This window comes from Genypterus blacodes, unplaced genomic scaffold (genome assembly GCF_046128005.1).
Source record: "Genypterus blacodes isolate CSIRO-AG114 ecotype Tasmania unplaced genomic scaffold, CSIRO-AGI_Gbla_v1 ptg000045l_1, whole genome shotgun sequence".
NCBI lineage: Eukaryota > Metazoa > Chordata > Actinopteri > Ophidiiformes > Ophidiidae > Genypterus > Genypterus blacodes.
Window position 1 is genome coordinate 2,890,219 of NW_027466858.1, and position 22,300 is coordinate 2,912,518.

The following is a 22,300-nucleotide window of genomic DNA, read 5'->3' on the forward strand; positions in this document are numbered from 1 at the left end:
CTGTGTGTGCTGCATATCTCAGGTTGGCTTACATTGGATATTGCAGAGCCTTTGGTCTCTTGTCTGGAGGACACCAGGTGAAAATGTGAGGATCCATCTCTCCCAGCCGTTCTCTCTCAAGGTGCTCACTCTGCTTAACATTTACAAGTATTAAGCCCGGTTGTGGATCTGACTGACCTTTTGGATCAGGCTAAGTAAATTAGCTTTTTATAAATGAGGTATGAATCATCATCAAGGACTCCACTCTGCTTTTCACCGGGTCCTCAGTGGTAAACGGGGCACAGCTACGATCATCTTAAGGTTCAAATCTTAAATTCATAGACAGTAACGTGATTAGTGTGGAAATGCCAAAGGAAGGGAGGAAATTATTCAATAGAAACTTTGTCTAACTCACTGATACTTCAGTGTTGTCTGAGTGTGTGTGTGGGTACATATTGTGTATGTTGCTTGTGTATATACGTACGTGTGTGTGTGTGTGTAGGAGATGTGTGAAACAGGGAGATGCAGAGTGGATGGATGGCTCCCTCTACAGGACCTGTTGCTGCCTGTTATCCTCAACAGCAGGTAACAAACCACCTGTGTGTGTGTGTGTGTGTGTACATGTCTGAAAACAGGATTAAACATTGATGTGTGTTTGGTATCAATGTTCCGCCGTGGGAAACGAACGGGACTGTGTTTAATCTAACATCTGTGAAATTGAAAAAATTAGTTTATCTTTAAATTTGAAGATAAGTTTGATCTGAGCCTTAGATTTTGCATAAATAGGCCTCAGTTGTCTGATGGGTTTTAATCCTCTTAGACTTGGTCCAGTTACACATCAATCACTGCCAGTGGAAATGATCACAGAAAGTCACTCTGAGTCTGCGCTCGGCCTCTGACAGGCAGAATGACCTGACTTTACAAAAAAATTGCTCTGCGAGTGGGAAGCAGAGTGAAAAAGATGTTGGATGGAATGATGCAGAGATGGATTGTTAGATTGTTAGATTGCTATCAGCTCTTTGTGAATCCCTCATCATCATTAATATGCTATGATACTCCACATGGTTTAAGCTACTGAAGTTTGTTTTGGTCCCATGTGAGAATGAAGGCAACATAGCTGCTGTACCAAAACATCACACAGTCTCCTCGTTCAAACGCATGCAACAACACCAAGATGGCGGTGCATGTGTGAGGCTCAGGGGATGACTCTTATGCCTCCCCCGTACTGAATCACATCAACACCAGCATCAACAGTGTCACCACACAAACAGATCGTGATGAAACACAGATGAGAAGCCACGGATGAACAGCTGTCAGGTCAGGTGACACACAGACCTGCAGAGCTGACCTGGACTGGGGCATCAAGAAGGCCAAGCAGAAGCACACACCGACAACCCCCCCCCCCCCACACACACACACACACACACACACACACACACACACACACACACACACACACACACACACACACACACACACACACACACACACACACACACACACACACACACACACACACACACACACACACACACACACACAGGTGGTCTCCAACCAGCAACGCCTCCTCCCTTGAGCAGCTTAATAACATTAATGCTTGCTTGGACAGGGAGCCATCGAGGCCTGCAGACCACCGGCCCCTCACACTCTCCCCCGCCGCTGTCTGTGCAACACTCAGCAGGATTAATGCATGTAAGGCTGCTGGCGCCCCGGCCACACGCTCGGGGCCTGTGTGCGCTCGGGCAGCTGGCAGAAGGCTTGACGGACATTTTCAACCTGTCAGTGGCCCGAGCAGCTGCCTCCACGTGCTTCAAACCCTGCTTCCATCACGCCGCTGCCAAAACACACCACCGTGTGACTGAATGACTCGTTGCACTCACGCCCACCAACGACAAGAGCTTCCAGAGGCTGCTGCTGTTGGCACGGATCAAATTGTGCCTTCCACTCACACTGGACCTTCACCCGCGCAAAGCCACACTCTGCCCTCTCCCAGCTGGACAAAGTGAGAACATGCGACAGTACGTATGTGAGACCGCTGTTCATCAGCTTCAGCTCCGCATTCGACGCCATCGTCCCCTCCGAGCTAATCGCCAAACATCTGGTCATGTGCTTATCTGCATTCTGTCGTCTCACTGCAGGCAGTAAAGTTGAAACTAATCTAATTAATTTTACTGCAAACATTTGCTATTTATCCTGTGTTTGTTTCGCTGCTGACACTGAGGCATTCGTGCTCTGCAGAGCCGGCAGTTCGCTCCTGCATCCTGAATCTGATTTATCTCTACTTGCATGCACACAAAGATGCCGAGCTAAGCTACCTAATACACCCACTCAATACACCGGATCATACATTCATCCATTATAAGGGATGCAGTTGCTAGTAGCTTATTCTAGGAGTTCATTTTCCAGGTGCGGATTTCATTTATTGACAGAAATCTGGTGTTAAATCCTTCATTGAGTTTTAATAACTACTGTTAAGAACTCCAGCTACGTTGTGAAGTAATGAAGTGTTTAAAGCCAAGGTTAAACTCCATATTAGTCATTAGTATATTAGTTTCTGTAGTTATGCACTTAATAAAGGCATGCAGCTCTTTTCCGTGGCACAAATCAATCACTTCCTTAACTGAATCGGCCTCTCATGACAGGAAGTGGAACCTCGTTACCATAAATGTATTGTGACATCCCTCTCACTTCATCTTCCCTTTCTCTCTGCAGCACTCAGAGTGTGTTTGGGCGAAGGATGATGTCATGGCTCCTGCCTTCTCATTATGCGTCTGAACTCAAAGGGGCAGCTCATCCAGACAGGGACCTCAGCATTGCCCTCATTCTTCACCTCATCTTCTGTAAGCCCGGGATTATGTACCTGCGCTGAATCACAAGTGAAACATGAGACGCCTTTGATATAATGATGTCATGGAATGGAGAAGTGTGTGTGTGTGTGTGTGTGTGTGTGTGTGTGTGTGTGTGTGTGTGTGTGTGTGTGCGTGTGTGTGTGTGTGTGTGTGTGTGTGTGTGTGTGTGTGTGTGTGTGTGTGTTGGTTCTTCCCGTTTTGCAGTGGCAATCTCCTGCAAGGCTGTGATGTCCACTAGTCTGGTGTCCAGTCTCCTGCTGTATCGACACCGCAAGGTATTCACTTCTGTGTGTGTTTGTGTGTGTGTGTGTGTGTGTGTACGCTGAGTAGTTCCCATGGTGCTGTCAATGTTGACTCCACTCTTCCCCCCACCAAGGATCCATCAATACTCCAAGAGGCTCTTAAACAGAATGAGTTTTTAGTACTTTATTAAACTGTGGTAATGATTTCCTGCGTCACACACCCAGCGGGCTGTATTGAATGTCACCATGTGGTTAATGCTTATGTCTGATTTTGGAGTGAGACTCCTCCATCCTTCACCTCCACAGGGCGTGCGTGCATCTGTTCTGTGCGCTGACGTGTCCTGGCTGACAGAGCAGCTGCTGTTCAGACACAAAGATGTGGGCTTTGGGGGAGCTTTGTTCCAGGTGCTCCACTGTTCTCTCGCTCTGCTCGCCCCTCACCTCATCATCGCCGCAGTGCCATCCAGGTCGGTTCTGCATTTATGGGCGATAAGCAGCGTGCGTGAAGTGGGAAACCTTTATCTGCATCTCTGTCCGTTCCTCCGTTCACGCCGGTGTTTTCGTTCTTGTAGGAGGGACTACATCATCCGTCCCCGCTCCTCTCCTGCTGCCACACACAGTCTCACCCTCCATGCCCAGATTGTCACACATGCCTTTATAATGGAAGCTGTTGGCGGTGAGTGACTCTGCTCTCACGACAGCTACACAGTTCATCTTCAATATCATCTCAAGACCCAGGCACCTTGTTTTTCGTAGGAGGGAATTGGCTGCGGCTTCTGCTGTTGGCAAATCACTTTGGAAAAACAGTTTGAAACGTGACATTTTAAGCTTCAGCACTGAAAGTACACCAAGCTTTCAGTAATCTCCTGTATAACCAGAGCCAGCGTCTGTCTGTTCAGGGCCTGAGTCCACCTTTACATGCATACATATGACATCAGATCAATATGAATGTTTCAGTCAGTTTGGCCCTTTGTCTGCATGGAAAACCTTTTTTTCAAAAATGTATTTACAGTCACTGAACTGAAGTTGGAGTCAAGGTTCCTCAGACATTTTAGAATTATTTTTACATTCCATGTTTATCCCAAAAGTATATTCAAAGTTCACTGTGAAGAAGTGTACTGTGGACTCTCTACAGATTCAGGCTCTTTCCTCTGGGCTTTGAGATGAGTTTCCTCTCACAGAAGGGCTCTGTGTGTGTTTACTATCATTTTTGACTCAAGAAATATATGTATGTGTGTGTGTGTGTGCATCAGTGTACAGTACATTGAAAAATACACAAACCAGAGACTCAAAGGAAAAGCTTTTACCCAGAACATGAGGCCCTTTAGGGAAGGATCCTGGGGACCTTTAAGGAAGGATCCTAGGGCCCTTTAGGGAAGGATCCTGGGACCTTTAGGGAAGGATCCTGGGGCTGTTTAGGGAACGATCCTGGGACCTTTAGGGAAGGATCCTGGGGCTGTTTAGGGAAGGATCCTGGGACCTTTAGGGAAGGATCCTGGGGCTGTTTAGGGAACGATCCTGGGACCTTTAGGGAAGGATCCTGGGGCTGCACAGGTGTTCAGGTGTTGGCAGCTGTAAATCAAGTAACAATTTTTAGCAGTTGAGGAACGTAAGCAACCCTTCTTATATTAAAATGATTTTAGATTTAATATGGTTAAACTCTATCAGCCAGTGTTTTATGAAGCTATAAAGTGAAGGCAACAGGCTCCTCCACACACACTCACTTGTTTGCTCCATTTCTTCACACAAACTTTAGTGTAAATGATGTTGAGGGTCCGGGTGTAGAAGCTTTACTGCCACATGTAGCAGAATAAACCAAGAGTAAATGTGATCTGTCTGTGTGTGTGTGTGTGTGTGTGAGTGTGTGAGTGTTTAATGTTTCTTCTCCAGCTTTGCCCGCCTGTCTAACTGCAGTGTTCCAGGGGAATTCCGGGTGAACTTTTTGCCTCAGCATATGTATTCAGGTCTATATTTGGGGCTAAAAAATTAAATACAGAGATCAATAGGAAAATAATGCAATATTGATTCATACAGAGTCCAGACTACACTGATGCTTTGACAGAGCAGGGAAGTGAACATGACTGGAAATGAGGTCCAGTGGGAAGAGAGAGGAGACAGTCAGAAGATTAAAGGGAGCGAGTAAAGATCATCTCTTCTCAAAAGCCTCATCACTGACAAACCCTCCATCCTGGCTCCGGTTCAGCCAAAGCAAAAAGTCTAAGGCAAAAACTTTCTGGACTCAAATAGAAATCTGTCCATTTTCACTCAGGTCAGCTTTTGTGTGTGTGTGTGTGTGTGTGTGTGTGTGTACAGAAACGTTGAAAATATTGAACCGGGTCAAACCTTGTCAACGTATGCATGTGTTGTTCATTTCCTCAGCGTGTGCGGTGTCAGCCATGCTGTGTGAGGCCGTCAGAGGAGGCGTCAGCAGCCGGACGGGGGCTGATGGAGAGGGAGAGCAGGTCAGAGGTACCCAGGAATCTGAGGTGGTGCTCGGCCAGTCTGAGCTAACGGAGAAGGCTCTGCAGCTCTGCCATCTACTGCCTCCGGGCTTTATGCCAGTAAGTTTGAAGTCATATCGCTCACGCACGCACGCACACACGCAAACACACACACAGGCACAGGCACACACACACACAGTGTCTCATTCAATGGATGTTTAATGGAGCCGAACAGCCATTCATCCTGCTCTGCTGCTTCTATCTCAGTCTGTATGTGTGTGTGCGTGTGTGTGTGTGTGTGTGGCTGTGTTCCATCATGCTGACTTCAAGGGCCCCAAATCGGAGCCAGAAACACTATTCTCCTTTCCCCACCTTTCATTCCAGGATCTGCTCTTTGTTGTCTCTCCTGCTCGCAGCTATGTTTCTTTCCTTGTTCCTCTCTGAAAGATATCTCGTCTCCCTCTAATCCCCCACTGGCCACCTCTCATTCTCCTCTCATTTTAGCTACATCTTTACCTCAGCCTCACTCTCTGTCAGCCGTCTCCCTCTGCACTCCTCAGATATGCGCCAGGAGCTGGGAAGTCGTTTCCCGCACTAACCTTCCCCCCGTCTCATCTCTGCCCCTCTCCGTCTCTCCGTCTGCAGCCCTGTCAGTCATCTCTGAGTTTCGCTCTGGATGCGGTCGACAGTCTCGTGCGCTGTGGCGTCCTGAGTGCGGAGGAAGTAAGAGCCTTTGACACAGTTGCACTCCCATAACACAACACGTTTGTTTTGGACACTTTTATGGCCCTGACTTCATTTAATATTAATACACCACTAACAATGTGTATCCACTCTGCAGCCTCAGAGAGTCTCATATTCATTACACACCACAAAATGCACTTGTTGGATGAATAGAAGATGGAAACTCAAACTAATTTGGGGATTCTTACCGGGAATGAGACAGAACCATTTGGACTGTAGACGATCTGCTGTCAGCAACCAGTGTAGCAAATTACAAATCTACTTCTTTACTACAACTATCACAAATTATTTTTAGAACTAAAGTGTTGCTTCTTCAGCAAAAGTCACATTATCCTCAAATTGCTTCATCCTCTGGAGACTAGGATGATTGTACCACAGACGTTGCAAAGGAAGCAGATGCTGTAACTCCTTTCTACCTCAGGATACGGAACATAAATCCTGTTTGCTAAAGCCGTGATTAGATTAGATGAGTCACACGTTGTACATTTGCTCCCAGGTTCTTTTGTGCTCTCTCGATGCCTTCTAGGTTCCCAGGGACGTCCCCGTCTGTGATTACTGGAAAAAGAGCGGCGCCCTGTCCTGGACCACGACCGACAACCCGTATGACAGCGACTCTGACTGTGAGGAGCAAGAGTCGCATTCCTACAAGGTACAGAACCTGTCCAGCTCCTCCACCTGCTTCAGGCTGAATCTCTACAGGAATCAAAGCACATGCGAAGGCGGAAATGCTTCGATGTCAATCGTGAACTAGAATGCTCCCTCGCCGACTCCCTATAGGGAATGTGACAGAAATGACAAAAGCCCCACATGAGAAAGCACTTTGGAATGATCAGCGTGTGTCGGCTTTAGAAAATGTCCAACTGTCTCTTGTGTGTGACTTTCCAAAGCCACACAGGGCCGCTAATCAGCTTCTAAAGGCCCAAACAGCTGGAGGTGCATCAGTCACAAACGCATCTAAATGAGTCTTTCGGCGCTCTGGAGTAGCAGAACTGCACTCTCAAACGCCCAACACAATCACGGCAGAACCGGGCGGCACTGTGATTGCGTCTCAGTGTAGATGATCATCAGCATCACACATCTGCTGTTGATCACACACACACACACACACGTTACCTAAACCGGAAGAAAGATAACTAGATCATCCAGATATTTTAACAATTAGATTGATTTACTTTCATTGTTTTTACGAAGCCGGCCGGCAAACAATGCGTCGTCGTAGTAACCGATTCTCTTTAAACTCGCTCCTTGACAGAGGTATTGTTTGATGATGATCCAGAGAGAAACAGAATCGATCCCTGCATCTTTATGTTCTGCCAAATTCTTTTCCAGACGCTTCCACTGCTCATATAATAATTTGTGATAGCTTAGGAATTGTACACACAGACCGCTGGATTCGCCTGAGGTCACTTTGTTTACTTTAGGCACCTGGCAGGCAGGGGAATGATGATGGCACCGGAGCAGCACGCAGCCAAAAGGCAGTGGTGCTGCCATGTAGGGAGCCAGGAGGGAAGATAGACAGCATGTTGTTGTGCAGCCTTCAGAACCTCCTGTTTTTGTTTTTGGGTTGCGGTTCAAATCCGACCTGGGGGGGAACGCATTCTTTACATGGCAACAAAATCTGATGCACTGAGATTTATGAGACATCCTTCACAGAGAACAATCAGTGGAATTACATATACAACAAAAAACAACAACAAATGCAAATTGCAAATGACAAAAAGCCTCTGCTGCCTGGTTGTGATATCTGCTACCCTTATCACTTAGAATGTGTGTGTATCCCCCCAACTACTCCGATTCCTCTCATTTTGTTTGTGTGAAGATGGCTGCTCCCTGCTTTTAGGTGCTAAACTAAATATAAACTAAATATTTATTGAAGCTCATTTTGTAACAACATCCCATGGTGGTGACAGCGATCAATAAGTTTGATTTGACTTCATGATTTGACTGCAGGCTCATAAAACAGGTTGTTCATGTCAAAATCTTGTTTTGGCTGGATAGGGGCAGAAAAGAAACAGAAACAGTCTTGAGAAATCCTCAGTTTGTGAAGGTTATAAAAATAACAGTGGTGATTTCTTTCTTTATCTGAGCATCTTAGAAATTATAAGCCAGCATTCACTTCCTGTTTTGGTTTTCACTCAGTGCTCAGCGAGGCTGTCACGGGTCTTACATCATCGAATCTAAACTCTTTTGTCCGTCTCCTCCTCCAATTTTAGCTCAGTTGTCACAAACTGTCCCATATATAAAATCTGATCTTGGCAGGATAAAGGTTTTGTTTATCTTTTGTTTATATTTCTTATCATTTTGCTACAATCTGCTGTACAACTGCTGTATTTGAACAAAGACCTGCATTTGCACTCAAGGTTCAATTGTCTGCAGATTTCCATATAGATCGTCTGCTCCGAATCAGGAAGAATCGTTTCACCTTAACACCACATCTGAACGAAATCAAGTGAAGCGGGTTAAACGTAAACATTCTTCTCCTTCTTTTCACATTTCCTCCTCCTGCCTGTTTGTGTAGTTAAAGCAGCCGTCTAAGTGCCCAGAGATGCTTTTCCTCCTCTGCAATATGCTCGCCGGACATCTGAGGACACTCTGCTGGGCGGCTGAAGGTCTGGAGCTCCTGAGTGTCCCTCTGCCAGGTGTGTGCAAGCGTTTATGCTCCATTAAAGCCTGAATGCGTGTGTTACTCAACTCCTGCCAATACCAAATGAGTGTTCATGATATTCTCCCTCTCTTGGATATTAAATGCTTCACCTGGAGCTACGGCCCAATTTTCTGTGACCTCCTGATCCACCCAGCAGTCATAAATGAATTTGTTAGCATTCCATTAACCCCAGAAGACTGAGTTTGTATCCTCACCTTCCATTTAGTGGAATAATTGGCTCTTTTTCTCGTCTGTCTCCCCCCCCGTGTGCAGAAGCTCAGTGTGTGGCTCAGATCCACTCCCACCTAAGTGACACAGCAAATAAGCAGGAGCAGCATTACGGTGAGTACGGAGCCACAGCAGCGACACATCCAGATCCAACACTCCCGAAGATCTGCCACCTTAACGGCTCGTGATTGTGTCGTTCCCCCGCTAATTCAGAAGAGACTCACACACAATAAGCACAAACTACCCCAAATGATACTTTTTTGGTAATACACAATACCGAGGAAAAGGGGAAGGAGCTTTGTTCTCTTCCCCCGCCTGCTTCTTTTCCCACGTTGTGTCTGTGTGTGTTCTCCCCATTCATGTGTACTTTCTGTGGCACGTCTCACAGAAAGCTGCACCGAAGAGGCTGCAAGCACCGCAGCTCGAACGCTAATAGACCTGGGGGTGAGTGAGAAGAAGCTCTGCTGTGTGTGTGTGTGAGTGTGTGTGTGTAAGTGTGTGTGTGTGTGTGTGTGCGTGCGTGTGTTTGACTTCCACTACAGATTGAAAGTTTTTGGCTCAATCCGTCTCTGACTTGAGTCTTTTCCCAGGTGAGTCTAAATCCCAAAGTTGCTCATTCCCTCAATCAGGTCCAGATTTGTGAGTCCAATCCCATTTTGAGGGATTAAAGAAAAGTAAAACACCTTTTTTCCGAGGTGTTGTTCCTCTGTAGTAATTGTTCCGTCGCCTGCTGGTGTGTGTGACCTTTCCCTCCTCCTGCTCTCTCATTGTGTGTTCATATGTAGATTAATGGACGGATGGGTTTATCCCAATTTAACCACGTTCGCCTCTGTGCTGCTGTTTACGTTGAGATCACAGATTGGACCTTTAATGAGGGCCGTTGCTGTCATGAAGAGTTATAGCGCCCAGGTTGTTGCCATATCCGCTATTATTCTGCTATTTTGCTCGCCGTTTGCAACAGGAAATGTCTCGGCCGCTTTATCTTTATGAAGCCTAACTGTGGATGAGCTGCTTCCTGGGCCTTTAGATGGTAGGAGGTTTCTCTCTGGCGTTACCTTCCAGCTCCTCTCCTGAGCATCAGCGGATGCTAATACTCAAATCGGGGCCCAATCAGATGAATTTAAACACAGAAACGACGGCTGCGGCAGGAAAGAGCCCCGATATCGGCTGTGATCGGAATCCAGTCTGCAGCAATTTTCCCAAGTTGGTGGAAATTGTTTCCCTTTGCTGCAGGAGGGTGAAGAAAGGAGGCGAGCGTTGTGCGTCTTGCAGATAGGAGTGTGTCAGCGCCGTTATCTGCATCTACACCCAATGAGCAAACAACACAGAGGAATAAGGGAAAAGGAGCAGGACGGCCCGGACGCTCGGCACAAACCTACACACACTGAGGCTTACACACACGTCCCAGCTCAGCCTGGTGCTTCAGTGAAGGAGACGACTCTTTGCACCCATCAGCCTCCTGTTTCACTGGGAATCACTGCCTTTAAAAATAGAGCATCATTGACCTACTTATCTGCCGGGACCTCATGAGGCTGTCATTAACTTTCTTATTAGGGTTATTGTGGAGATAGTTTGAAAGCTAATTGAAACGCTTGGTGAAACGGCTGAGTTTCACCGTTCTTCCATTGTAGTCAAAGGGGCAGATGGAGTTTCCGTGAAAGGAGCGGCACAAAGGCGAGCGTACAGGTAGAGCAGCCTGAAGCTCTGCTCGTTAATTCAGACCTCGCTGGCTGAGAGATTGTGCAGTACTTTCACCTTTTATCATTTCTGAGGTGCTGTTGTTTTCAAAGGTCTTTGTTTAATCCTTTATTATTTTAGTGTTTTTTAAGGTCTGACACACAAAACAGCAACGATGATTAATGTATTAAAAGTGTGTGTGTGTGTGTGCTCATGCAGGTTCTTGTGGAGGAGCAGCAGAGTGGGCAGGTCTTCCTGGGTGTCAGTCAGCTGTTCCAGTCAGCAGAAAACAGGCAGAAGCTGCACGTCTTCATCTCACAGTACCTCTGCGATTAAGTCAACGTGTGTGTGTAAGGGAGCATGTGTCTAAGTCAACGTGTGTGTGTGAGTAGAGGCTGTGCTGCCCGTGTTCCCCGTTGCCTTGTTGGCTGGCAGATTCCCTTTTCTTCTTCTGTTGGAGTTAAATGTAGACGCATGCTGAGTTGGGACGCCGGCGTCTTTAAGTTAATTGCATTTTGATTTTTCAGTGATGAGACATTGATTTTAAGTTTATCTTTAGTGATGGCATTAGCATAAAGCCCCAGGAGGGGAGGATTATGAAGGCCTGTAATCAGCTGTGAGCCGGCGCTGCTGTGTGCAGCTTGGGCTCTGACCATGTTTATGTTCTAATGAAGACTCCTGAAGTTTTGGTTGTAATATATTAGCATTGTTTTAGGCTCCTTTTCTACTTTCAATTAACACTTCACCATTTGAGTTTACACCCAAAATAAACAGATATGTCCCTGTTCCATATTGAAGCCCATCTTTGTAGCCGTGTTTTTTTCTGAGCCACTCACTCTGAGTTGTAGCCCGGCTTGTGCTGAGTCAGACAGCAGGGGAATCAGTCAGTTCAAGGCAAAGGCTTTGACACAGAGACGGAGGCAGAAATCAATTCCTCGCTCTGATCAGGACACAGCTGAGTGCCGGGAGGTTTACAGCAGTCTGTCTGTACTCTGTCAGTCTGTCTGTAATTCTCCCAAACTCATAAACCAAACCAAAGTTGCTGAGCCTCTCACCTGCCACGGAACACTACTGCCACCTGCTGGAGGACTGCATGCACTGTTAAAGCCCCAACATGAGTCACACACACACCAGTTTCTCACATATTGAAACATTTAATCAAAGATGATACCAGGTTCAATATGAACCTGCTCCCACATGTTCAACACTAGAAGACTTGATGAACTAAAACTCACTGAGAACTCAAGCTGAGCATGAATCAAAGCTTGAGCTGAAATAATTTGGATTAATTTCTCCAGGGCAAAATAAAAAGACAGATTAAGATTTCTAAGAGGGAATTTTCCTTATTTTTATTCAGGTGGAATCCCTTATTCAGCTTTATTTAAAAGAGAATGTTCCTGCGTTTGATCCTCCTCCCACCTTAATGTTCCTTTTTGCACATTTTAAAATAAGCCAGCGGGGTTAGAGAGCTGGTGCGGCGCAGCGGGAGTGTGTGTGTGTGCGTGTGTGTGTGCTGGCAGCTATTTTAAGAGTTGGTGATGACTAAATAACTGAGGTCCAAATGCAAATTGTGTTGAGTCACGTAATGATAGAGGATGAAAACAAAACCACGCAACACTCACACTGTAACACATTTACACGCCAACACGTCACACCGTCGGGCTTTAAGAGCTGGAAAAAGCAAATCAGAGGCAGGTCAAACATCTAAACAGCCGCCGTGATTGCCGGGGCTTTTTTAATCAGTGACTTTACAGAGCGGCGCAGGCTTTAGACCACTCTGTTGATTATAGAGCCCAGCTGCTCGATCCGGCACTCCATCACATCTCCTCTCTGAAAGGGAAAACATGTACAGACGTGAGCCGCACGCACACACACACACACACACACACACACAAAATCCATTTGTAGCAAAAAACACTGATGCAACTGGTGTTAAAGTATTTATGTTAAAGTGTGTGTGTGTGTGTGAGACATGTATGATATCACCTTGAGGAAGACAGGCGGTTCTCTGAACACGCCAACACCTGGAGGCGTGCCTGTCAGGAACACATCTCCGGGAGTTAATGTCACGAACCTGACGGAGCACAGAAACACACAATTTGGGCCCAGACCAGGTTAGAGTGTGTGTGTGTGTGTGAGAGTGGTGAGGAGAATGTGAAGGAAAGAAACCAAAACAGTGAGGGCGAAGCTTTCCCATCATTCGAGCTCTAATCACATCACACCGCTCCAGTGGGTCAGACCGCTTCAGGGTCCAGGAGTCTGAGCTCAGGCAGGTATGTAAGGCACAGAGCTGAACACACACACACACACAGGCGATGTCATTTTCCAAGCCCCCCCAAAAATGTTTCTGATAACAACAATCATTCACTCTGAGCTCCACCTTCTAACAATGTCCTGCCAGACAGTTTGTGTGTGTTTGTGTGTCTGTTCACACACACACACACACACACACACACAGGAATGTCATGGTCCCGGTTTGTAGACATTGTGCACCGATTCTGACCCACAAACTGTCTGAGCACCACAGTAGAGAGATGATCAGAGGAACATGAGTTACCAATAACAAACACTAGGGGGCTCTAAAGTGACATGTTGAGATGACAGACACACACACTCATTCCCTTTAGCAGCATAGGCACATTTTAAAAGTCGTCTTGTTGGTTTGGAATGTTTTGGACCAGTATCATCGTCACCATCATCATCACCATCACCATCATCAATGTACTGAGCGCTCGTACTTTGAGACCCAGGCGACCAGCGCCTCCGTCCTGAAGATCATCTGGTCCGTGTTGCTGCTCTGGACTGTCCTCCCATTAACCAGGCACTCAACGTTCAGGTTGTGAGGATCTGGAAGTGAATCAAGAGACACTTTGGTTAAAATGGAGACTGTGTTGTTGCTGCCCTGCTGTTCCAATCAGAGAGTGGTGACCTTTCAGACGGCTGCAGCAGGAAGTAACCGATAACAACGTGATTGCCGTTAATATCGTCTCCAGTCGCCTGGTTTCCTCTCACCTCTCACGGCGTCGGCGGTCACTAAAGCCGGGCCCAGCGGACAGAAGCCGTCAAAGGTTTTTCCCAGCAGCCACTGCTTCCCGTTGCGCTTCATCTGCCAGTCTCGAGCGCTGACGTCGTTGGCAACGGTGAAACCTGCCACATGTGACAGAGCGTCTTCCTCCTGTACAAGAGCGGAACAGAGGTAGAACCAGAGCAGGCCGCCCACAGAGCGTCATGATGCTGCTCTCACCTTGATGTGTTTTCCTTTTCGTCCAATCACAAACGCCAGCTCCACCTCCCAGTCCACCTCCTTCAGTCACACAGGAAGAAGACACGTTACACTTCAACACGTCAAACAGCATCATGACTGTCCCACACTTTAATCACTGTGTTCTGTTATGGCAGCTAGTTAATGTGGAAGCCCGGTATTGAACCAGGAACCATCCGAATCCTAGTCGACTGCTCTACCGTCCCCATGCCCTCTGTGATCCCCCGCCCCCCTGCCCCCCTCACCTGGCTCTCGGGGGGCAGCGTGATGTCGCTGTACGGCCCTGTGATGGCACTGGGGAACTTGCTGAAGATGATGGGCTCTTTGGGTATGGGGGCGTTCTGCTCCAGGCAGTGATCGCGGTAGTTCATCCCCACACACACCACCTTCTCCGGGGCAAGGATAGGAGACAGCAGCCTCACGTCCGAGCGCCGCAACACACACTGACCGGAGGACAAGGCTCTGAGGAGGAAGATGAAGATATTTACAAAAAGATGATCATGTGGGGGAAAAGAGCAAAGTCAAGAGGAGGAAGAGGGAGAGAAGGTGACATGAGATGATTTAGGAAGAACAGAAAGTGATGATGATGATGAGGAAGATGCAAGGATGATTCAGGAGAATGATTTTTTACAAAGCAGAAAGAAGCTGCAGAACAAGTACATGATAAATGATGTCTGTGTGTGTGTGTGTGTGTGTGTGTGTGTGTGTGTGTGTGTGTGTGTGTGTGTGTGTGTGCGCGTGTGCGTGTGCGTGTTACCTGTGTGCACACTGCAGGCCTGTGTCTCCCAGTTCCAGCAGCTCTCTCATGGTAGAGGGCATGGAGGGGTCAAAGGCCTTCAGGTCCACCACATCAAGCCCCTCCCCCTGCTCCACTCCCACTCTGACCCCTCCACTGTCATCGTCCAGGAGATGAAACTGCACCAGACGCATCGCCGCACCGCACAGGCCTCGTCTCTCTGTGTTGGTCGCTTTTGTTCGGGAAAAAAACCTCCTGAAGATGCAGAGTGAGCGGAGAGGAAGTCTCATCTGTGAGAAAGGAAAGGAAACAGGAAAATATGATAAAATGCAGAGGATTGATTTTTCTGAGGTTGAACTTCTCTGCATTGTATTCCCTGAGTCTGCACTGTGTTCACAGAGTTCACTGCACTGTGTTCACTGGGTTGCAAAATCCGCTCGCAGTGGAAAAAGCAAGCTGAGAAAAAGCTGAATTGGAAAATGACGTAGTTCCCAAATTCCCTTTATTGCCTCATTAATCACTTGGATCACCATCAGATTACCAAAGTGAATTCCTGGCTGCAAGGAAATTCAAAACGCGCACAACAGCATGACTTTAAATGACGTGTGAATGGTCAAAAGGAGTTCAATTAAAAATATGTGAGCAAATCTGAACAGTCTTTATCAGAACAATGTCAACATGATCAGCCTCAGTAGCTGCTGACTCTCCTACCTGCTGCTGGTCGCGTCTGTGCTAACCGCTGCGGCTGCTGTCTTGGGTAAAGTGAGGTTATTATGTAAATGAGTTACTTGCTCAGTGTGACATGCTGAGTTGCACTGCAGTCTCGTTTTGTGCCCTTTGAGCCTCTTTGGTTCAAACTCACCTCTCTGTTCTGTACACAAACCCCTCATTGGAACAGGATACATTCAAAGCACTTCCGGGACAGTGTTTGTAGTCCATCGCGTTGTTCCTTCGAAAGGCGACACCGAACTCTTACTAGCCAGGAAACAAACTCTAGGTACTATCGTAACTAAATAATTTCATGTGGTGTTTGTTTTATTGCGCATTTATTCCGTTAAAGTCTGCGTTTAATGTTTTTATGTCAGTTAGCAACTACTATTCCCGACAGCGCCTGTGAATGTTGCCTTCATGTACAGTTGGAATTGAGAGTATCGTATATCGTTGTCAAACTGTCAAATAAACCGACATATCACTCAAATCTCGGCTTCGGGGTTCACTAGACTCCTACATAGACACTTTCGGTATCACTTGACATCATTTGTACACACAAAACCCCTCAAATTCGAGTCAAGCGGTCCCTCATGCTGCCATCCCGAGCCTAACTAGTGTCCCTGAATGCATCAGAGGCGCTTCTGCCAGTCACGTGATCGCACCGAGGAGGAGCTCGCGCAGTATCCGTACGCGGCGACAGTCAGCTGCTCCTTTCTGTCCGGACTCAACCGAGGAAGATCAGGAGCACGATGTGCACCAGGTGAGACCGATAGTGCTGCTGCTGCTGCTTTTACAGCTTTAGTTCCCGACCCTGCGGCTTCCTGCCGTGCGCCTGAACACGGGTGGGTTTTAATCAGAGCAGCTACCGTGACGTGATCACGAGGCTGTGGTTGAATTGAAAACAAAAGAATCCACTTACTGAGTTCTACTGAAAGCATCGAATGGACTAATCTGATCTAATCCCGGCCGAGTCAGACTCAGTTGGTGCCTAAAAATTCACTCCGATTGATAACATTACGTTTAATTGATTGACAGTATCGCGTGATGCAGGGAGCGCGTGTGCACTGTAAAACACTCTTGAATGGCATAATTATAAAATCGAACTGCTGTAATGGTGTAACAGGCTGAGTGCGGTACTTATTGTCTATAAAGTCCAGATCAGGAGCAAAGTCTTGATCATGCAGCAGGGAGTCCTAGAGATAAAGACACCCTGAAGGAGTCTCAGCTCTCCAGACTTTGACCCATTCAACGATCATTAACAGAGGGAATTAAAGTCCTGTTGATACACAGCACTGCGTGTTCTCCACTTCACACACACCTGATTAGGACACGATCATAGAAGGATAACGTGCAGCTGTGACTCCAGAGGGCCAAAAACCCGACTCGCTCCTTGCTGACTCGACTGAAAACTAAAAAGAATTTACTCTGTGTTTCCCTTGCTCAGCGCTCAGCCCATCGAATGGACCGCCGACTGCAAGAACCAGAAGTGAGTACTCAGAGAAGAAAAGCTTTCACTTCCTCTCCAGACACCAGTTTGTCTTTTAACCTCTGTGCATCTGACACAGGCTTGTGGTAGATGATGGTTGTTCTCCTCTTCTTCCTCTTCCTCCCAGTTTTGATGGGCTCATCTTGGTGACCCAGAGCCATGACTCGCTGCCCGCTGAGCTGCAGTGTCTGAGAGCCCCCCTGCAGGACTACAGCTCTGTGAGTCCACACGAGCACACTGTGGCTTCAACATCAGCTCAATGAAGAAGCAGTCCTGATTTATTTCGCCGTCATGTGTCTCTAGGTGGACAGCGGCGTGGGGGATGAGATGGTGCTCCTGAAGGTCCCTGGTCTCCCTGGTAACCGAATGGTCTACGCCGCCACTGGTCCAGTAAACCGGGACTACGATGACGTCCGGCGCTTCGGCGACGCGGCCGCCAACGGCATCAAGCGGTCAGTCGGTGGCTGGTGTCACTCATCCACACAGTTTGTAATATTTCCCTGACACTGACCGTCTGCTGTGTCTCCAGGGCCTTGAAAGCAGGCATGCAGCGCCCTCTGCTGGTCTGCCCTGCTCACAAGGACTACAAGAACAGCACCTTGGTGGCAGCGCTCGGGGCCCTTCATGCTCTCTACATGGTGAGAAACGCCTTCCTCCATATGTAGACGGACTCAAACACCACCTGCACACACAGTTTGTCTTCCTTACTGAGCTGTGAGAGCTGGGAAATAAAACCCAACACCTGGACCCTTAAGATGCATGCAGGGTTAAATCTTAAACAATGTGCAAAAAATGATATCTTTGTGTTAAACTTGTGCTACCATGTAATCTCTACTTTTCCAAAAGCCCCTGGAAGTTAGGGAGGCTAACATCAAACCCAGCCAATACAAAGCCTGTGTTCTGGGTCTGTGGGTGGCCAAGGAGGCCCAGGGACCGCGCCTGGTGGAACTGGCCCACGCCATGGAGAGTGGGAGGTGAGTGAGACGCCTTCCTGATTAAAATGGCTCATGATGTGCCAGTCATTCACTCACAGCCACGCCCTCTCTCCCTCAGACTGGCTTACCGGGACATCGGCGGCTCAGACCCCGAACGTATGGCGGCTCCCCGTGTGGCCGATTACGTGACGGAGCTGTTCAAAGACAGCCCCGTGAAGGTTATACACTTTACCGGCTGAACCACTCCAGCCTGCATGTTCAGTCTTGTTAGTTTATCTGAAGCCTTAGGTAAGACAGCGTGTGTTGTCTCACCACTAGGTGGAGGTGCTGAGAGACGTGAAGTTCATGGAGAAGGAGTATCCCTGTCTGGCTGCTGTCAACCGCTGTGCCAACGGTACGAACGCCCGTTCCTCACACGGCTCTGTAGATACACACTCATGCCTTAGGATGGTTGCTTACTTTCAGTTTGCTCCTCTGTGCAGCTGTGCCACGTCACCAGGCCAGAGTCATCAAGCTGCACTACTGTGGAGAAGGACCCATCCAGAAGACCCTCATGCTAGTGGGCAAGGTGAGACGGAAGGAGACGCTCTCAGACGTCACAGTCTGGGGCCGCAAACGCATCAAACTGAAAGAAGCCAAGACTTGAGACTTACTAGTGAATTGCAAGATTATGGCCCTAATGTAGCCATAAAGGGAAGATTGGGTTGAATATTTGTGGTTTGTTATGGGAGGGAGGGAGAGATGAGTTCTGAGTGTGTGTGTGTTGAGATCTAACACCATGTTTCCAGGGCATCACCTATGACACGGGTGGAGCAGACATCAAGGCCGGTGGGTTCATGGCCGGGATGCACAGGGACAAGTGTGGAGCCGCTGCTGTCGCCGGCTTCTTCCAGGTGAGTAAGGCGTCTGCGTACCTGATGATGATGATGAGCCTGCAAACGGGCCAGGCGCTGCTCTGCTGGTTAGACCTGCTATAGAAGCTGGTTTAGAGCTCCAGAGCTGCAGTGGCGTCTCAGACTTGAGGTTCTTTAAAATGTTCACAACTCTGCCTCACTTCATCTGTTTTCTTTAGATTCTTGCCAAGTTGAAGCCAAAGCATCTGAAGGTTGTTGGTTCAATGGCCATGGTGAGGAACAGCGTTGGCTCAGACTGCTATGTGGCTGACGAGCTGGTTCTCTCCCGCGCCGGCCGCAGAGTGAGGGTGGGAAACACCGACGCTGAGGGACGCATGGTGATGGCCGACCTGCTGTGTGAGATGAAGGAGAAGGTGAGAGACAGAGATCCCAATTCACTCAAACTGCCTGAGTGACACGTGTCCTCTGCACCTGTGTGATGATGTCATCTGCTCCTGTAGGCTGTGCTGGAGACGTCGCCTGAGCTCTTCACCATCGCTACTCTGACTGGACACGCCATCAGAGCCATGGGACCCAACTACTCTGTGAGGGGGTGCACACACACACACACACACACACACTCTGCACCTTCAGCAGCCTGTGTGCTAAACCTGGTTTGATTGTTTGTGCAGATCATCATGGATAATGGACCGGCCCACCGCACTGGAAACGCCAGCCAGTGGCAGAAAGGTGAGACCATCAATATCACAAAGTGTTATAGCGACATATGTGTGTAGATATTTATCCATCAATCTGGAGAATCAAAGAGGAAATTCTCAATTCCAACAAATAATAAATCATCACAATTCAGCCAATGAGATATGGATGAGTTCATACTTTCCACCAGGAGCTCTAAAAATGAGTCTTCATACTTTATAGCATTTATATGTTATAGCATTAATGCCATGGTGTCCTGTGCAAAAAAATAAGACTGAAGACAGCTTTAACATCCATGTGAACGCTCTCATTTTATTCATTTCAAAATAAAGCTTTTCATAGAAATATAGAAAATTAAATAAAATATTGGGGGCGGCAACAATTGAAACTATTCTATCAAAATTGCTTCACAGTTCTGAGGCACGTGGGGGACGTTGAAAAAAACTAACAGAGTGTGTGTGTGTGTGTGCAGCTGGAGAGGTGCTGGGCGACGTGTTCGAGGTGTCCACCATCAGACGGGAGGACTACGACTTCCACAAGGGGAAGTCCGAGTACGAGGACATCCTGCAGGCCAACAACCTGCCGTCCACCCTTACCCCCCGAGGACATCAGGCCCCGGCAGCGTTCCTCATCATGACCTCCGGGCTGGACAAGGTGAGTGGCGGCCATCATCAGAGCGTGTTAACCTGCCGTGTGTGTGTGTGTGTGTGTGTGTGTGTGTGTGTGTGTGTGTGTGTGTGTGTGTGTGTGTGTGTGTGTGTGTGTGTGTGTGTGTGTGTGTGTGTGTGTGTGTGTGTGTGTGTGTGTGTGTGTGTGTGTGTGTGTGTGTGTGTGTGTGTGTGTGTGTCTTAACCTCTCACTTCTCTTCCTGTGCTTCCCACACAGCACGGCGTGGACTCGGCCAAGCCTCTGCCTTACTCCCACGTGGACATCGCCGGCTCCAGCGGTCCTTTCCCCGGTGTGCCTACGGGAGCGCCCATCATCGCCATGGCTACCCACTACATCATCGGCGACACTCTTTAAACACACACTAACTCACGCATACACACACTCACATACCTGGTCTCTACACTCTGAACAGTCTGTCAAACATTCCTTAATACCTCAGCATTCTGTTCTGTAAGCTCACCTGGTGTGCGTCCAGTACACACAACTTTAATGATCCTGCATCGACTTACACTCAGGGGGTTAACGGCAGAGAAAAGCAAGCGGGTGTGTGTGGGAGAAACGGGGTCCAGGGTTGTGTGATTATTGGTGTTGTGTGTCTTGACAGATCAGTCACTCCTTGATAAATAAAGTAACTTTTCAGACGTCACTGTTCTTCACTTGTAAGTCATTTGTGTGCAGGTTTAGGAAGCTTTGTGTTTTGGGAAAAGATGGTTCTTATAAATTAACGGCAGCTGTGGATCCCAGGAACATCAGAGGTCTTTTAGGTCAAGTTATATATTAATTTCAGTCTTTATTATCCCCTCTACGTCATTGTTGAACACCTAACTCCAGTCCCGGAGGTGTAGTTTCGCCCCCGTGTGCCGCCCTCACAGCCTCCACCCTGCTGGGGAGACTCTCCACCAGACTCTGGATGGTGGCTGCAGGGATTCGCCTCCACTCAGCCTTGAGAGCCTCGCTGAGGTCGGAAGCAGACGCCGGGGGATGAGGTGCGGCTCTGAGTCTGCGCTCCAGCTCGGCCCACAGCTGCTGGATGGGGTTGAGGTCTGGACTCTGTGCGGGCCAGTCGAGCTCTTCCACACCGAACTCTGCGAACCATCTCCTCGGTGAAGTGGGTCTGTCGTGCTGGAAGAGGAAAGGTCCTTCACCGAACTGCTGCCACAGAGTCGGGAGCACGTTATTGTTCAGAATGTCGTCATATGTTATCGCGTTAAGAGTCCCCTGCAGTGAGACTAAGGGTCCGAGTCCGGACCCGGAGAAACAGCCCCACACCGTCACCTCCACCCCGCCGCGCCTCGCCGGTGCTCCGCGGCACTCCAGCAGGCTCACCCGCCCCGACTCCCGCACTGTGAAGCGGGACTCGCCGCTCCAAAGGACTCGCCTCCACTCCTCCAGGCTCCAGTGGCGGTGCGTGTCACTCCACTCTAGCCGGCTCTCGACCCTGTGCTTGGGCTTGACCTTTGCCCTTTGTCGTGACTCTCTCCCGCGGAACCCGAGGTCGCGGAGCTCGCGGCGCACAGTTCTCGTGCTGACGTCGCTTCCGGACGCAGTTTGGAACTCGCTCGTGAGCGCAGCGACCGAGGAGTCCCGGTTTTTGCCGACCAGCCGCTGCAGCACTCGGCGGTCCCGCTTGGTGAGCTTGTGCGGTCTGCCGCTCCTCGGCTGCGCGGTCGTGGCTCCGAGTCGTTTCCACTTCACGATGACGGCGCTCACGGTGGAGCGCGGCACGGCCAGCTGCGCAGAGATCTCCCGCACCGACTTGTTGGACCGGTGGAAGCCGATGATGGTGCCACGCTGGAAGTCACTGAGCTCCTCGGTGCGGCGGCGGCGGCCCATCCTTACCACCGGGATCCGTCTGCTGCTGTTTCTTCTTCTGGGGATTTCCTGCAGTAGCCTCATCACCAACACCGCTGCTCTTTTTCTTCTTCTTCATGATTTTTTAAGGCAGTTGCCAAACAATGAAGAGGTGCATTACTGCCACCAACTGGTGTGGATCAGGATTTAAATGTTGCATCTCAATAAAAATAAATTAAAATGTAGAGCCTCTACTGATCCTTACTCTCTCATTTTTCATAAAGTTCCAGCAGTCAGACAGACACTCAAAGGAAACAAACTCAACCCCCGACTATTTATACAGTTTTCTACCTGAT

General features: G+C 48.5%; 3 protein-coding genes across 6 annotated transcripts in view; 2 read left to right on the plus strand and 1 right to left on the minus strand.

The window, feature by feature from the left end:
* The window catches only part of gpat2 (glycerol-3-phosphate acyltransferase 2, mitochondrial), a 32,762-nt gene extending 21,563 nt beyond the window's left edge, over positions 1-11,199 (plus strand). The window contains exons 11-23 of the mRNA XM_076149322.1: positions 23-121; positions 482-564; positions 2,692-2,819; positions 3,033-3,103; positions 3,377-3,537; positions 3,643-3,746; positions 5,450-5,631; positions 6,157-6,234; positions 6,782-6,904; positions 8,774-8,894; positions 9,173-9,241; positions 9,516-9,571; positions 11,024-11,199. Of these exons, the coding sequence (XP_076005437.1) occupies positions 23-121; positions 482-564; positions 2,692-2,819; positions 3,033-3,103; positions 3,377-3,537; positions 3,643-3,746; positions 5,450-5,631; positions 6,157-6,234; positions 6,782-6,904; positions 8,774-8,894; positions 9,173-9,241; positions 9,516-9,571; positions 11,024-11,140 (1,392 nt within the window). The 3' untranslated portion in view covers positions 11,141-11,199. The remainder of the gene's footprint in view (positions 1-22; positions 122-481; positions 565-2,691; positions 2,820-3,032; positions 3,104-3,376; positions 3,538-3,642; positions 3,747-5,449; positions 5,632-6,156; positions 6,235-6,781; positions 6,905-8,773; positions 8,895-9,172; positions 9,242-9,515; positions 9,572-11,023) is intronic.
* A 1,301-nt stretch (positions 11,200-12,500) lies between these two features.
* Positions 12,501-16,916, minus strand: fahd2a (fumarylacetoacetate hydrolase domain containing 2A). Of its 4 annotated transcripts, none has more exons than XM_076149409.1 (8): positions 16,832-16,916; positions 14,824-15,092; positions 14,312-14,528; positions 14,049-14,108; positions 13,817-13,979; positions 13,543-13,651; positions 12,791-12,878; positions 12,501-12,634 (listed from the first exon to the last, which is right to left on the minus strand). In XM_076149409.1, exons 2-8 carry the CDS (start codon positions 15,090-15,092, stop codon positions 12,572-12,574), a joined length of 969 nt encoding a protein of 322 aa, XP_076005524.1. In that variant the 5' UTR covers positions 16,832-16,916; the 3' UTR covers positions 12,501-12,571. The 4 variants fall into 4 exon arrangements, with proteins under 4 accessions (XP_076005524.1, XP_076005523.1, XP_076005522.1 ...); XM_076149408.1 differs by lacking the exon at positions 16,832-16,916 and adding an exon at positions 15,665-15,890; XM_076149407.1 differs by lacking the exon at positions 16,832-16,916 and adding an exon at positions 15,514-15,658.
* Positions 16,161-20,799, plus strand: LOC143000176 (putative aminopeptidase W07G4.4). Its single transcript, XM_076149406.1, has 15 exons — positions 16,161-16,273; positions 16,958-16,999; positions 17,127-17,217; positions 17,303-17,451; positions 17,529-17,637; positions 17,846-17,973; positions 18,053-18,152; positions 18,253-18,328; positions 18,417-18,502; positions 18,723-18,827; positions 19,007-19,201; positions 19,289-19,372; positions 19,460-19,517; positions 19,957-20,138; positions 20,370-20,799. Exons 1-15 carry the CDS (start codon positions 16,263-16,265, stop codon positions 20,505-20,507), a joined length of 1,554 nt encoding a protein of 517 aa, XP_076005521.1. The 5' UTR covers positions 16,161-16,262; the 3' UTR covers positions 20,508-20,799.
* The last annotated feature ends 1,501 nt before the right edge of the window (positions 20,800-22,300 follow it).

Coding starts and splice junctions, on each gene's coding strand:
- LOC143000176 (XM_076149406.1), top strand. Junction 17,000..17,126: donor GCCGACTGCAAGAACCAGAA/GTGAGTACTCAG, acceptor TCTTCCTCCCAG/TTTTGATGGGCTCATCTTGG. Junction 19,202..19,288: donor TGTGTGAGATGAAGGAGAAG/GTGAGAGACAGA, acceptor CTGCTCCTGTAG/GCTGTGCTGGAGACGTCGCC.
- fahd2a (XM_076149409.1), bottom strand. CDS start 15,092: ATGAGACTTCCTCTCCGCTCACTCTGCATCTTCAGGAGGTTTTTTTCC. Junction 14,109..14,311: donor CGCTGCCCCCCGAGAGCCAG/GTGAGGGGGGCA, acceptor GTGTGACTGAAG/GAGGTGGACTGGGAGGTGGA. Junction 12,879..13,542: donor CTGGTCGCCTGGGTCTCAAA/GTACGAGCGCTC, acceptor GTGCTCCGTCAG/GTTCGTGACATTAACTCCCG.